Source organism: Sceloporus occidentalis, unplaced genomic scaffold, assembly GCF_023333645.1.
Source record: "Sceloporus occidentalis isolate IW3139 unplaced genomic scaffold, rSceOcc1.0.p SCAF_20, whole genome shotgun sequence".
Taxonomy (NCBI): Eukaryota; Metazoa; Chordata; class Lepidosauria; order Squamata; family Phrynosomatidae; genus Sceloporus; species Sceloporus occidentalis.
Genome location: NW_028317000.1, coordinates 7,410,309 through 7,425,966, shown reverse-complemented (window position 1 = coordinate 7,425,966; position 15,658 = coordinate 7,410,309). Strand labels below are relative to the sequence as shown.

Genomic DNA, 15,658 nt, shown 5'->3' with positions numbered 1-15,658 from the left:
CCCTTCACTTTTCAGGACGGCGGTGGTATAATGGCTTTCAAAGCCCGCTCCCTTGTGTGACTGAGGACACACATCCAAGAGCAGACAGCTTTAGTGTGAGTTCTTCCCCGGTGGGAGATGGAAACAAAAAGAACAAAACCCTCAGTGAGCATTAAAATCAGAATTTACAAGGCCCAGATTGCTTCTTATTAACTTATTAACTACTTAGAGCAGCAGTTGGAGTCCTGCATCACTCCAGATATTGTTGGATTGTAACTCCCAGCATCCTTTACAATTCGCTAGAGCTGCTGGGAGATGCAGTCCAGTGGCATCTGAACGGCTACATGCGTCCCACCCCTGCCACAGAATGAGAGGGGTGCATCAGATATTGTTTGGTGCATAAGAGCCCTGCCTCCTTGTTTAGACATCTTTCCCTTTTCCTCACCTCTGGTCACTTTGTTTCTAGCCACTTGGCTTAGACTTAAGTTCAGGCCCAAGCCAAAGCATATAAACACGTTGGCTGTTGTCACAGCCTCTGTGCTTAGCTTCAGTGATGAGTAACCTAGTTAGGCTTTCTTCCCACTTTTATCCTCAGTGACAACCCTGCGAGGTAGGTCATAGAATCATAAAGTTGGAAGAGACCACAAGGGCCATCCAGTCCAACCCCCTGCCATGCAGGAACTCTCAGTCAAAATATACCCAACAGATGGCCATCCAGCTTCTGTTTAAAGACTTCCAAAGAAGGAGACTCTAGTGTGTTCCACTGTTGAACAGCCCTTACTCTCAGGAAGTTCCTCCAAACGTTGAGCTGGAATCTCTTTTCCTGTAGCTTGCATCCATTGTTCTGGGTCCTGTTCTCTGGAGAATCAGAAAACAAGCTTGTTCCCTCCTCAATATGGCATCCCTTCAAATATTTAAACAGGGCTATCATATCATCTCTTAACCTTTTCTTCTCCAGGCTAAACATCCCCAGCTCCATAAGTCGTTCCTCATAGGGCATGGTTTCCAGACCCTTCACCATTTTAGTTGCCCTCCTTTGGACACTCTCCAGTTTCTGAACATTCTTGGTTGAGGTCAGTCTGAGGCAATTTCATGCCTCAGGAAGAGCTAAAGCCTATATCTTCCAATACTGGAGATTCCAGTACTGGAGATTCCCTGCATGCCCACACCACATTCCTCAACTCCCTTCACCGTTCATATGGTCATCCAGTACTCTTAGCCTTAGCCAACATTCTGCCTTTGTCCTTCATAGTTAAAACTCAACTTGTCACTTCTTCACCATTACCTACAAGTTTTGCATTTCTATGGCTATTCATACAGTCTGGTTATAAAGGTCCTTTCTGGGGACCAGTTCCCTCTATGCATTGGAGGAAGGAGACCAAGTCTACAAAAGCTTATGTTACATTGTCTTTTCTTTGGTTAATCTCCAAGGTGCTACAAGATCCCTTTGTATTAAACTGTACCTTGAGAGATACCGTATCTCTCGGTGTACAGTTTAATACTCCTAACCACTACACAACATTGTCTGTCCATGATGCCACTTCCCAGGTCTTGCTGGGCCACAATCCATATGATTTCTCATGTTTAGCTTTGCTTTGTTTTTTGGTTAGGGCTCATCAAAATCAGTAAGTTAAAATTATATTCACTCAAATGGTTAGCTGTCTTTGGTCGCTATTGGGAGAAAGTCTGGATAATAAATAGGTAGATAAATAAATGTCCCCTCTTTCACAACAGCCCTGTGAGGTAGTTCAAGTCGAGGGAGTGACTCTCCCTGGATTGCCTCATGACTTTGGTGGCACCGTAAGGACTCCAAACCATCCCTCCCAAGTCTTAGTCCAACACTTTGACTGCTGCAATACCTTGGGCCCCTTCCTATTTTATTTTTACAACAGCCCTGTTAAGTAGATCAGGCTGAGAGCGTGTGTCAAGCCCAAAGTCCCCTGATGAGTTTCGTAGCTGAATTGAGAGTTGAACCTGGATCTTCCAAGTCTCAGTTCAACAACAACTACTACTGCATTGGAAACAGATTTATATTGTTCTGTAGTTGGCCATGGGGATACTCACTGTGGTTGTCGCACATCTTCCTAAGGCTCTGCTAGTGGTGCAGGAGGAAGGTTGGATTTGCTGTTTTTCCACCTGAGAGCGGAGAGAAAAGATAGCTTGCCAAAACTTGATGCCAGAGGAAGTGGCAGCCATCTGGGATCTGACATTGATCTTCCTTCTTGGTGTGTTTGCAGGTGGAGATGTGACTGCAAAGAATATCTGGCTGGCAGAGAACATCCTGGACATGCTCACTGAACAGAGGTACATGAAGTTTATCTTCCCTCACTGGTAGTTTTCTGAGATAGTCAAAATGCCTGGTCCTAATGGAGCTTAGATTGGGTGAGGGACATATGGCCGTGAGGCTACATAAGACCCACGAAGGACCTTTTTTGTGGTCCTTGCCTCCTCCAGACTGCCTGAATTGACCCTTTTTTTTTTTTGGCTTGCCAGAAAAATTATTTTCCTCTTTTAGAAGCCTTGAGAAGAGGCAGCTCACCTTTAAAATAGGTTGCAGGCCTTCTGGTCACTGTTTAAAACATGAGATGATACCCTACGGATGTGTATTTTTTTAAAAAAATCATTACTTGTGGGATATTTGGGTGTCCCAGAGGTAGAAAATTGGTTCCTGGCCTCATGGCAGTTGCCCACCCTTCACTTAGATGGAGCCGGTCAAAGATGTCCTCACATTTTATTCCAAAGCTGTTGTCAAACTGTAAAGTTAACGCACTTTGACACCACTTTAAATGTCGCGGCTCCATCCTATGGGATCCTGGGAATTTGTAGTTCGTTGTGGTACCAGAGCTCTCTTATGGAGAAGGCTAAATATCTCACAAAACTACAAATCCTGGTATTCCATTGCATCGAGCCAAGTGGTGTCACACTGCATTAATTTTGCAGCTCAAGATGCTAGATTTGTATTCAAAGTGCTGGAATAAACCATGCCTGGTTTTTATTCAGTACAAACTCTGAACTCTCTCCACTTCTTGGTCTTGCATCTTGGTCTTGCACAACCTCATCATGGGGCCTCACTGCAAAGACTGGCATCTTGGCAAGGTGCAACCTTCCTGGGTTGCAGTGATTGCAGCTCCTAGCACTCCTAACCATTGGCTGGGCTAGCTAGGGGATGCTGGGAATTGAAGTCCAACAATATCCTTAGGGCTGCAGTTTGCTCACACTCTTGGGGGTACTGTTTTATGAACAGCGCAGAGCTAAAACACCTGATCTGGCTTATTTTTCATGGCTTTAGAGACCTTCTGGTTGCAAATGAGGTTGAAGTTGCAGACTTGTATTTCTGTCCTTATTTAAGCATTTGTGATAAACCAGGGGCCTATTTAGACAAAAGAGAGCCAAGCCCCGGCTTTGTCTTGCCATGCAATTCTGGGTTGTCTTCTTCCTCGTATGGAACAAAAACTGGGAAGTAACAGGTTAACAAGCAGCAAAAATATTACTTTTTTTGTCAACACAAGCATACCAGCTTTCCTTTTTTGACATTATTACATGAACAGTAATGTTACTTTTGGGATCAGGTAAGACATATTTACTCCTCACTTCCCAAATGTTCTTTTTCTTTGGTGTTGTGAAGCTATTAATGTAATGTTAAAATTGCTGATACAGCAAGCAAGGTTTACTGGTTACTTCCAAACTGTTGTGGGATTTCAAAGGGATGTAGTGAGTTCTTCACTAATAATAATCTGGGCTATCTGATGACTATATATTGACCGTCTCCAATTTTTAAATATCTGCCCCATATTTATAAAGTTCAAGATCTCCAAAATAACAAAACCAATTGACATTGTTGTTGTTGTTTATTTGTATAGGGCCATAAATTTACAAGGCCCTTTACAGAAACAATCAAGTCAAAACATTAACACCTGCCAAAGGCGTACCATCTAAAGATAATAAAATATAAGTATATAATAATTATAAAGAAATTATACATATAAAAGACAATCAAATGCCTTCTCTGGTATGAAAGCCAGCTTCTTCTCTTTATGCTTTTTGAAATATTCAATAACATCTAGTACTAGTATATCTAGAATAATCAGGTATGTTTGCATATATAAGTATATAAGCTATTTTGAATGGATGTATGAAAGGTTAAAAAATAATATCTAGTACAGACGGCCCTCCTTATCCACACATTTTTTATCCACGGATTTAAGCATCCATGGCTTGAAAATATTTTAAAAAGTATGAATTCCAAATAGCAAACCTTGATTTTCCATTTTATATGAGGGACACCTTTTTGCTCTGCCATTATATTTAATGGGACTTGAGCATCCATGGGTTTTGTTATCCACAGGGGTTCCTGGAATCAAACCACAGCGAATAACAAGGTCTCACTGTATTTTAACCAGGCATCCCTGACAGCTGAAATGTGGGATGATAATATTTCAAAGGAGAGGCGGTAGTGGATCTAGCATTGGACCACGACTCTGGAGACCAGGGTTCGATTCCCAGCTCGGCCATTAAACCCATTGGGTGACCACTGTCCAACAGCAAATCTGCCAGGTGCATCCATTAACTGTGTGTATCTGCCGTGCAAGTCACCTGTCAACTTATAGTGACCCTATTTGGTAAAATGGTGCATGGCAGGGAGGGCTGTGCACTCGGCCGGGTGTCACCCATTGTGGGTCCGCACCTCTCTAGTGATGCCACCGGTCACAGATCCCTTTGGCATCCAAACTAGACTGTCTTTTCTAGCTGTGTGTCACAGATCTGATTCCTCAAAATGGACCCAACCTTGCCCCTGAATAGCCATGTCATCCCGGTCTTCTCTCTCTGTCCTTTTCTTGGCAACTAATTGCTAATAAACAGATGCTTGGCAGTGCAGTTGTCATTAGACGGCCCTGTTATTCTTCAACAAGGCTGAATCTTCTTGGCACAGTGCTTTTTATTGCGGCTGTGATTTTTCTCTTTAAAATGGGCTTATTACTATGGCGAGCAATCAAGTTGTTAAAGCATTTACTTGGGGGCCTCTCTGTGTGTTTACTTCCCTCCGTGGGAGCCGTGCGACAACCCGACAGCGCTCCCTACTGCTTTTTCGGGGGACGAAGCCCAGTCGCGTCCGTGGGAGGCAAGCGGTTGAGCTGTCAATCCTTCCTTGCTCCCCACTGGGACTGTCTTGCTTCGTCTTTATGCATTAATTGATGGCGGGTGAACTGTGTGTCTTTGCCACCCGCAGTTTCCTAGCTGACGCAGAACCCTGACAACAAGAACATTAATAATTGACTGAATCGATAATGATTCAGTCAACAATTGTGGAGCTTTAAAACGAACATTAGGTGTTTCCGGCCCTTAAAATGGCTCTAGCCGTGCCAGATTTTCAAAATACAGTCAACCCTCTCTGTTCACTGACTTTTTAGTCAGGCATCCTGGGCTTGAAAATGTTTTTAAAATATATAAACTCCAAAAAGCAAGCCTTGATTTTGCCATTTTATATATTCTACTCCATCGTATATAATGGGACCTCAGCATCCACAGATTTTGATATCCATGGGGGATCCTGGAACTAAACCTCAACGGATGCCAAGGGTCCATTGTAGCAATAAGAGACGGTCAAAATTCAGGAGATGCAGGTTTGACAGTCAGAAAGTAGTTGTTAACATATTTGTGATCTGCCTAAATACCACATGAAAGTATTGATTTTTAGTTAACATAGTGTTCGTCTCAAATTAAAATTCACATTCATAAATTACATGATGTATATGTTTCTATCTTTATGAATCTCCCCTCAAATATGGGATACATACAAACACATACACATGGGCATCTTGTTCATTCTATTTAAAAGGAAAAGCTTTTCAACCCTCAAATAAGGGGCACTTGCCAATCCTATAATGGATAAATTTTCTGGCCCTTGCATAAACAATATCATAATAATCTGGCAGCCCTAAATTGCTCCTTCTCCTGCCTCCTGTGAGTCTAATATTCTGTATTAAATAAATCCCGAGTCTGTGTTCAGAGCTGGAATTCTGGGATAATAGAAAAGAAAAGAAGAATTAATCTGGGTTCTGGGTATATGAACTTCCCTGTTAACTTCTGAGCTGCTGCAAAAAGACTTTAAAAAATGGTTTAGAGGAAAGAAGAGAAATGGTTGATATTCTCAGGAGAAACAGATTCTGAGCCTGACACTTGGGTCCAGCCGCAAGCAATGCATCCGACTGATATCTTTTTCCCCCTCTGTCTTCTGTTTTTTTTTTTTTAAATGTTGCCCTTTGCTTCCCTGCCTTCCCCTTCTGCTCCACAGCAACTCTAGCTGGCTTAACTTTTCCCTGTACAGAGAGATCTCCGTCAGCATTCCAGTTTCTTTTGTGGTTTGGCTTGGCGAGTCTCCAACCCACAGTTGCTTTTCCGTCACATTTCACTCTCATCCTGACAGTGGTCTTGTGAGCATGGATGTGGAGCGGGACTTGGCAAGCACTAGGTGGAACATCTACCACCTCACCAGCATACGGCTTTGGCCTTGCACAAAAGGGCCATGGCACACAGAGGGCCAGCCCTGTGTTGGCAGAATTGCTTACAGGTTGGCTACAGATGAATGAAACAGAAAGGTATCGCAGGAGAGTGATGAAGAAGCTAGGAAATGTTGCTGCGGGAGGCAGAGAGAAACCAATTTTCAGTGAAGTGGCATATCTTGAAGGAATTTCTCTTTGCTCTTTAATTAAAAGCAGACAAAGCTCTTTCCCGAGTTGTGAAGTGCATCAAGAAGCTGATGGTCTGTCTCCTTTGGCAATCCTGCGTGTCCCATGCTACCGCTGAACTGTTTTTAAGCCTTGGATCTGCGTCACTTGCTGGATGAATTAGACTTGCACTCAGAAGCTGCACTCAGACATCCTTTCATCCTCTTTTTCCTCGCCACTGTCACCTTTACATCTGCTCCTCTGGGCTGCCTCCTCAGGAAAGCTTCCTTCCGTTTATGAAGTTTGGTCTTCAGGGACCCTTTCAATTATAGCACTGCAATTCCACTTTAACTGCTATGGCTGCATCTTTAGGAATCCTAGTTTGTAGTTTGGGAAGGCAATAGACCAGCATCCTTCATGTGACCGCAGGGCCTCACTTTGCCCAGCTGTAGGGACTGAAAAATAACCTGGAAGAGAGGGCTGTACCACCTCAGGCTGCTTAGGTCTTGCTAGGGCAGTCGTGGCTTTCTTTATTGAGCCAATCTATCTGGAATGCAGTCTTTATTTTTTCCTGTTTCATTCCACATTACTGAGCTTTATCATCTTCTCTTGTGAGTTATGTTGTCTTATAAAATGTCCAAAGTCCAAGAGCCTCCGTTCACTCGCATTGGTTTCTAGGGAGAGTTTGGGTTTGATTTGCTCTCAGACCCATTTGTCTTTTTGGAATCTCTTTCTCTGTCTCTTTTAGCCATTTCTTCTCATTGCGTATTATTCAGACCAGCACTTAGAAAAGATGGTCTTTTGGACTGCAGCTTGGCAGTCCAAAAAGGAAAACAACACACAAGTCCTGATTTCAAACTTAAATGTGTTTCACCCAGTGAAATCAACCAATAGTAGATCAAAGAAGAATGTGAAGACTTATGTGATGCAAAGTTTAATTTTAATTTCAGACTCTGAAAAAAGAATTGTTGTTGTCTTTGTTGGTGATGTGTGCCTTTGAGTCATCTCAGTTTATGGCACCCTAGAGTGACCTTATCATGGGGTTTTCTTGGCAAGATTTGTTCAAAGGGAGGTTACTCTGGCCTTCCTTTGAGGCTGAGAGTATGTAACTTGCTGAATTTGAACTCTTGTCTCCCAGAGTCAAAATCCACTATTCAAACTAGTCTCAAAAGGGATTAGACCACCATAAGGTGGCAGTGATGAAGGAGAAAGAGGAGAAGGAGAAGGTACAGAAAGGATGTTTAAATAGTATAATTTTAAACAGTTTTGGGCCATCACAGCTAAGTGGAAACTCCAGTTTCAGGGACAGTATGCCACTTAATGCCAGCTTCTGGAGCAAGAGAGCAGCAAGGAATAGGGGGCACTGCTGCCTTTGTCCTTTGCCTTTCCATCATTACACGGTTAAGAGAACTGTGGTTTGTACTAGTCTGTGATGTTTGGACTAAAAGCCAGCTGACGGTTGTTTTTCCTTCCAGGGAGTGGGTGCTGAAGAGCGCCATGCTGATTGCCATGTCGGTGTATACCTACCTGCGCCTCATTGTCGACCACCATGGCTCCCCACCGCTCCAAGCTCTGAGGCAGAAAGAGGTGGATTTTTGCATCTTTTTGCTCCGAGACAGGGTAAGGACTCCCAGAAGGCTTGGTAGTCTGAAGCGTTTTGTGTGTCTGTCTCTTCTCAAGTGTATCTCACTATTAAATGCTCCCTTTTCTTTCTCCAGCACAATTCTCCTACCAGCCGCTTTTATCACTACAGACGCTCTTGTTCCCACTTCTCTTCCTGTGGGGGTGGGAAGTATGGGTTTTTTTGCACAATGGAGCCCATTGTGATGCCCGCTGAAGTGAGTTTCTATCTCACATCTTGTATCTCGCAACCCATTTTCTGTCTTCTTATATGGATCCCTTCAGCTTTAGCAGCAGGGGGGTCAAGGAGATGGCAGGTTTAAACTTCTCTTCCCTGTTTCCTCCTCTTCCTTCAACCCTCCTTAGCCAAGCATGACCACAATCCTGTTGGCCAGTGTAACTACATTGGGATAGGTCAGAGTTGGGCAACCTCCAAACCCCAGAGGGCCATACCACTTCATTTTGGGCACCCTTGAAGCTGTGGCGGACCATAACTGTGTTGTTATGGCAGCCATTTTGAGTGACCAGTAGTGACAACTTGTCTCTTCTGATCACCTTTTAAGCCATTGTGGGGGGGCAGGTTAGCAATTTTAGGATGGAGAGCCCCCCTCGAATTAGCATGGAAAAGCCCCACAAAGGAATTTCTGGTCATTGAAATGTTTTTTTCATCCTGGTAGGTATATTTGCAATGAGCGCAAGGGCAGTTTGGTCCCCTGGCATAGGTGGTGGCAACCATGGACAAAATGGCTGCAGGCACAGCAACAAACTGGAGATAGTCAGTGAAAGATTTCTTAGGAAATAAGACTGCCCTGTCAGGTTCTTAGCTACCCAGGAGCCAGCAGACCATCTTTCCCTGCTTTTCTCTGCTGGTACTGTCACTACTCTTATATGCTGCTCCAAAAGTACCTTAATCTAGCATAGTGGATTCTTACAGTAATGTAAGGCTGCTCTCCAGTTTGTAAAGAGGAAGGTGGACAGAGAAGGCAGTGCAGATTTGTGATCTTTTGGTTTTGGTCTCTCCCACCATCCATGTGTATACCACAACCACATGCCACTCAGGAATTGCAAAATGTCTTTTCACTTTGGTTCCAGAACCTCAGGGCAGCTGCAGGCTTAAATAAGGAGAGTATCTGCCCAACTCTTTTTCAATTACAGTGAGTCGGTGTCATACGCAGGCGTGCTTTATGCGGCTTTCAGCATATGCGGCACGTCCCATAGGGAATAATGGGGTGTATGCCCATGGCGCGCATGCGCCAGTGCACCGCCACATACATGAGCCCCATTCATTTAAATGGGGCTCGAGCACAGGTGGAATTTACTTTATACGGGGGAGCCCGGGACTGATCCCTCGTGTAAAATAAGGGTGCACTGTATTGTAAGCTGCCTTGAATCTAATCTTGGGAGAAAGGTGGGCTATAACTTCAGTACACAAACAATGACAGTACCATGTGAGTCACAGGAACATCATTCACAGGAGTCATCCTTTCCTTCCAGATTTTTGGCACTGTCCAGATGGACTTGGCCTGGATACAAAAGGCTATTCCTTCCCCACCCCACTCTAGCCTTGGCCATTGAGTTCTGGGAGCCAGCCGTGAAGGGGAAAGCCTCTGGATTTATGGCTCTGGGTTGTTTGTTTGTACTACAAGTGGCCATTAAAACAAATGAAAATAAATACCAGTTGACCTTCTTGTGCTGCCGCTTCTTTAGAACCTGATGTCTTCAAAGGAAGTGGCCTTCTTCCCAAGGGGAGACCTTTTGCAGGCTGAGCAACAAGTCCGGGAGGTTCAAGAACGGAATGTTTCTCACTTGTGTGTGTTTGTGTGTTGTATGATCTTGTGATGCTGACAATAGTGACCCTCCTTTCTTAACATCTTCCCCTTTTTACCCTCCCCCCCCCCCCCCAAGTTTATGGATTGTTTCATGATTGGCCGAGACCTGGTAAGGCTCCTGCAGAACGTTGCAAGGATACCTGAGTTCGAGCAGCTCTGGAAAGACATTATCCACAACCCACAGGCTCTGAGCCCACAGTTCACAGGTAGGTGAAAGAGGCCATCAGAGCACATGGACACGATATGGACTAGCAACATTGGGAGGTGGCATGAAGCCTCCTCCTGGAAAAGAAGTCGCTTCTGGCTTAAGGGTTTTGGGCAGCTGAAAGGCAGGAGCAAAATCTGTGTTCCTAGAAGCACTGACACACCTCTATTCTCTCATTCACCCAGCCTTTAGTTATGCCTACTGGAATTTTGTATGTTCTTTGACATTGTTTTCCTTTGCTTCATCCTTTAGATCCTTTGTTACGTGGCCTTAAGTTTTATCCTTTGCTTATCCACGGATCATATCAAAATCTATCATTTTGGCCCCCAAACCTGCCCTCGGCTTATACATTAGGTTGATTTATAGTTGAGTATATATGGTACATTGTATGGTTCACAACTTTCATCCACTCTAGCCAATGGAACTGACAATGAGGGATCATAGATGCTGCGGTCCAATGACACGTTTAGCCCCATCTTTCCCCGACTCCTGGCTTAAGGGATTTCTTGGTATTCATTCAATCCATTTAACAAATAAAACAAAACTGTGAAAGCCAGAAAACACTTGATGATATTCCCCTTTCTGGCCATGACACCTGGATGAGTGATGGCTAATCCAGTCCCGATATTTCTTTGACGGTTTGGAGGGGGAAATTGTTCCTCATGACAGGTGCCACAACACTGAAGGCCCTGCTGCAAACAGCAATGGTGCTTAGCATGAGGGATACAGCCCTCCTTATCCATGGATTCTTTATCCACGGATCTGAGCATCCACGGCTTGAAAATATTCCAAAAAAGTATAAATCCCAAATAGCAAACCTTGACTTTCCATTTTGTATAAGGGACACCATTTTATTGTGCCGTTATATTTAATGGGACTTGAGCATCCATGGATTTTGTTATCCACTGGGGATCCTGGAACCAAACCCCAGTAGATAACAAGGGCCCACTGTAATACAAAACCATATCCCAGTATACCTGGCATTCTAGAATTCCATTATTTTCAAAGACTTCTGTTTTATTTGTTGGAGAGAGTTCAAAGTGCTGCTATTAATAAACAGGTCAGTTTTGGGGAGGCAGGACTTGGGTGCCCCCAAAATGACTAGGAGAATCTGCCATCCTTTGCCACCCATTCCACTGTCATACATCTCTTGCGGTCAAGAAGTTTAGTTGAAATCTCTTTCCTTTTAATTTGAATCTGTTGGTTCACATTCTCTGGAGCTGCTGTATACTCCAAATTGCAAATAGTCCTTGAGAATGGCATAGTTTTTGAGGATTTTTTTGGAGCAAGGGGAGCGGAATGACAAAATTATTTGTTGCTGCCTGTGGGAATGAAATTTACTAAGTTTTATGGACTCTGTTGTACATCATTACCAAAACTCTGGTAACTATGTGGTCTAAAAGTGCAATTTATAATTAAATTGCCATGATTTTTGGCTGTCCCGCAAACCATCTGCTTTGTTTGAACTGCTCTTCTTTGCTCCCCGTCTACCAAACATTGTCCTCCCCTCCAATACCACAGGTGTGTTGCAGCTTTTGCAGTCTCGGACATCGCGGAAGTTTCTGGCCTGCCGTCTCACACCGGATATGGAGACGAAGTTGCTCTTCATGACGTCCCGTGTAAGTTCCTTTCTTGTTTGTTTGCTTGCAGCAGATTTGAGTATACAGCCTCTTGAAGAGAGTATTGGTCGTTGGTCATGGGGTGTTAAATTGGCTTCAGGTTACAGCGACCCTTTGAATGAGAGACTGCCATGAGCCCCTTGTTTTTAACAGACCTACTCAGATCTTGCAAACTCAGGGCAGCGGTAACTTCTTTGATTGAATCAATGGTTGTATAGTAACGTTTTCCTCTTTTCTTACTGCCTTCCACTTTACCAGGCATTATCGTCTTGTCCATTGAGTAATGCCATCTCACAATGTGTCCAAAGCATGATAGCCTCAGTCTAACCATTTTAGCTTCTAATGAGAGCCCAGGCTTAATTTGCTGTCAGGTCTATTTATTTGTCCTTTTGGCAGTGCCTGGTATCTGTAGAAACACATTTCAAATGAATTGATTCTCTTCCTGTCATGATCAGCTTTCGGAGCCTTTTAAAAAATAGCAACCTTGCACAGGACATGGGTAAAACATTATACAACCCAGCATAAGATGGGAAAGCCATGGAGGAACATTTGGAAAAAGAAGCCAAAGACAATGTTTGAACTAACACCCTTCTTTAAGAAGAAGTCTTGGGTGAATTTTGAAAGCCAACAGCATATATTTCAAGAAAAAGTAATCAAGATTGAGTTGCTGAGGATCCATGACTTAGCTCCTAAACTCATCAGGGAAAGAATTCCTCCATTTCAGTGCCACTGTGAATCATGTAGCAAGAAAGTATGGAACAGGTCCTCAAAAGGCACCAGAGCAGAGCCGAGGCACATGTGACTCCTCATAGGTTGCTGAGCTGCAACTCCCATCATACCTCACCATTGGTTATGCTGCATGTGATTGGCAGTAGTTGAACCCACAGGCTCCCCACCTCTGCCTTGAGACAAGATTTATATGCATTGGGCCTGGCTCTCCCCATATTTCCTTGCAGAACTAGCAGGGCAGAAGTAATTTAATTTAGCCCTGGAACTTTCTAGCCCAGTTTGTACCAATGAGGCTCAACCATGGGCTTAATGGGCAAGACTGGGAGGAGAGGAGAATGAATAAAATAATTATACAGTTGGAAGGGACCCCAAGGGCTATCCAGTCAATCCCTTGCCATACAAGAAGACACAATTCAAGCACCTCTGACATATGGCAATCCAGCCTCTGTTTAGAAACCTCCAAAGAAGGAGATTCCACCTCTCTCCAAGGAAGTGTGTTCCACTGTCAAACAGCTCTTACTTTCAGGACTTTCTTCCTAATGTTAAGGTGGAAACTCTTTTCCTATAGTTTGCATCCGTTTCTTCGTGTCCTAGTCTCTGGAGCAGCAGAAAACAAGCTTGCTCCATCCTCAAAACGACATCCCTTCAAATATTTAAACATGGCTAAAAAGCTCTTACTGTCAGGAGGTTGTTCCCAGTGTTTCGGTGGAATCTCATTTCCTGTCGCTTTTCATTTGTTACATTTCTGTCCCGTCTTTTCCCTGGGGCACTTGAAGCAGGGTATTTTGCTTTAATTCCTTTTGACAGAGGACGACTAAACAGATAGTGCGGGAGGTCCTCAGTGTCATGCACGCCACAGTGACAGTTGTGTAAATGGTACGGTTTTTTTTTTAGTTTGGCCATCCAGAATTATGGAATCATAGAATCATAGAGTTGGAAGAAATCCCAAGGACCATTCAATCCAACCCTATTCTGCCATACAGGAACTCTCAGTCACAGCATCTCTGATAGATGGCCATCCAGCCTCTGTTTAAAGACCTCTAAGGAAGGAGACTCCACTACACTCCGAGGAAGGAGTGTGTTCCACTGTCGGACAGCCCTTACTGTCAGGAAGTTCCTCCTAATGTTGAAGTGGAATCTCTTTTCCTGGAGTTTGCATCCAATGCTCCATTTCCTGTTCTCTGGAGCAGCAGAAATCAAGCTTGCTCCCTCCTCAATATGACATATTTTCAAGTATTTAAACAGGGCTATCATATCACCTCTTAACCTTCTCTTCTCCAGGCTAAACATCCCCAGCTCCCTAAGTCATTCCTCATGGGGCGTGGTTTCAAGACCCTTCACCTTTTTGGTCACCCTCCTTTGGCCATGCTCCAGTTTCTCAACATCCTTTTTGAATTGTGGTGCCCAGAACTGGACACAGTATTCCAGGTGGGGCCTGACGAAAGCAGAATAGAGTGGCACTATTACTTCCCTTGATCTAGATACTATACCTCTATTGATGTAGGCGTTAACTAAAACCTAGCTAACATGAGTTCCCTCCTTAAAACGAAACCCTCAAGTTTTGCTGTATTTAGGCAAACCAGTGATTTTGGCTAAATGTGTATGGTCAAGATTGGGTGCATTTGGGGGTGGGTAGGTTGTTGTAGGAGATCAGTGAAGCTCTCTCAAAGGGTTGCATGCATCCCCTTGGCCACACAGTTTCCACCTGTGACCTATACAGGCAGACCCTGATCCTGTCTAAAGTGACTTCTGGTGTCTCTCCTTCCAGGTGCGCTTTGGCCAACAAAAGCGCTATCAGGACTGGTTCCAGCGGCAATACCTGTCCACCCCAGACAGCCAGTCCTTGCGCTGCGACCTCATCCGCTACATCTGTGGGGTGGTCCACCCGTCCAACGAAGTGCTGAGCTCTGACATCCTCCCTCGGTGGGCCATCATCGGCTGGCTGCTCACCACTTGCACGGTAAGGCAGCTCATGGGTCTCTAGGCATCCAAGGGGTCTTATTTATCATTCATTTATTAAGGGGATGTATATCCTGCTGTTCTTCCAAAATGGAATTCAAGGTGGCTTGACAAAGCCTTGACAGCAAACCCTCCCATATGTAACTGGCAAAGTGGATTATTTTATGAGATGTGAAGGTCCTGAGAGTGGGGAAACATTTTTGGGGGGGAGTGGAATTCCCATTTTTGCTTTTCTTTTTTAAAAATTATAATATTATATTGATTTTAAAAATTATATATATACATATACCTAAACGCTAGTAAAGTATAGTAAAAGGGAAGAGAGAATAAAGGAAGAAAGTAAAGAAAGAAAGAAAGAAAAAAGTGGAGGGGGGGAAAGGAAGTAATGGACAAAAACAAACAAAGCACAAGCATTTGTGCATTTCTATTTTACATACATCCTTCTGCAATAAATATGCTTCTTAGAAATAATTCTCTTTTCATCATTTTTTTAATAATCAGTGATTCATTGTTCTCAACGTAACCATTTCCATAAATCAAAATTGTAAACAGCTTACTTTAACTGAATTATTAGTTATTGTATTCAAAATTTCTATTTATGCCTTTTATAAAAAATTCCATGTAAGGTATTTACAATTCCCATTTTTTTCTGAATCTTCTTATTTCCTGGGAAAGTCGAACCAAATGGATTGTGGGATATTTTCTTTTAGCATTAGTAAAAAAATATTAATTCAAGGTTTTCAGCTATTTATTGCCCCCAAATCATGCCTAAAAACTGTATATGAGGAACGTTTTTCTGTAAGACTGAGTACAGTATCAGATCACTTTAATTCCTAGTCTTGTTATCCTTTTTTCAGTTCCTTTTCTGGAAATGAGTTCATTAAAGCTGCATGGAATATGGAGAACTAGTGGAGATTAAATGATGTTCTCTACTTTACTGATATTGACATTTCAGGTTTTTTGGGGGGATTTTTTCCCTGTTCCTCAGACTGGCAAAACCAAAGAGATTCTGTATAGTTTAGGCGTCCCGATGTACAACTTAGAACCTTGTAC

General features: G+C 43.4%; 1 protein-coding gene across 1 annotated transcript in view; it reads left to right on the top strand.

Moving 5' to 3' along the window:
• Positions 1 to 15,658, top strand: part of INTS3 (integrator complex subunit 3) — a 79,404-nt gene that overhangs the window by 21,884 nt on the left and 41,862 nt on the right. The window contains exons 6-10 of the mRNA XM_089483665.1: positions 2,217 to 2,283; positions 8,120 to 8,264; positions 10,170 to 10,299; positions 11,820 to 11,917; positions 14,415 to 14,606. Of these exons, the coding sequence (XP_089339791.1) occupies positions 2,217 to 2,283; positions 8,120 to 8,264; positions 10,170 to 10,299; positions 11,820 to 11,917; positions 14,415 to 14,606 (632 nt within the window). The remainder of the gene's footprint in view (positions 1 to 2,216; positions 2,284 to 8,119; positions 8,265 to 10,169; positions 10,300 to 11,819; positions 11,918 to 14,414; positions 14,607 to 15,658) is intronic.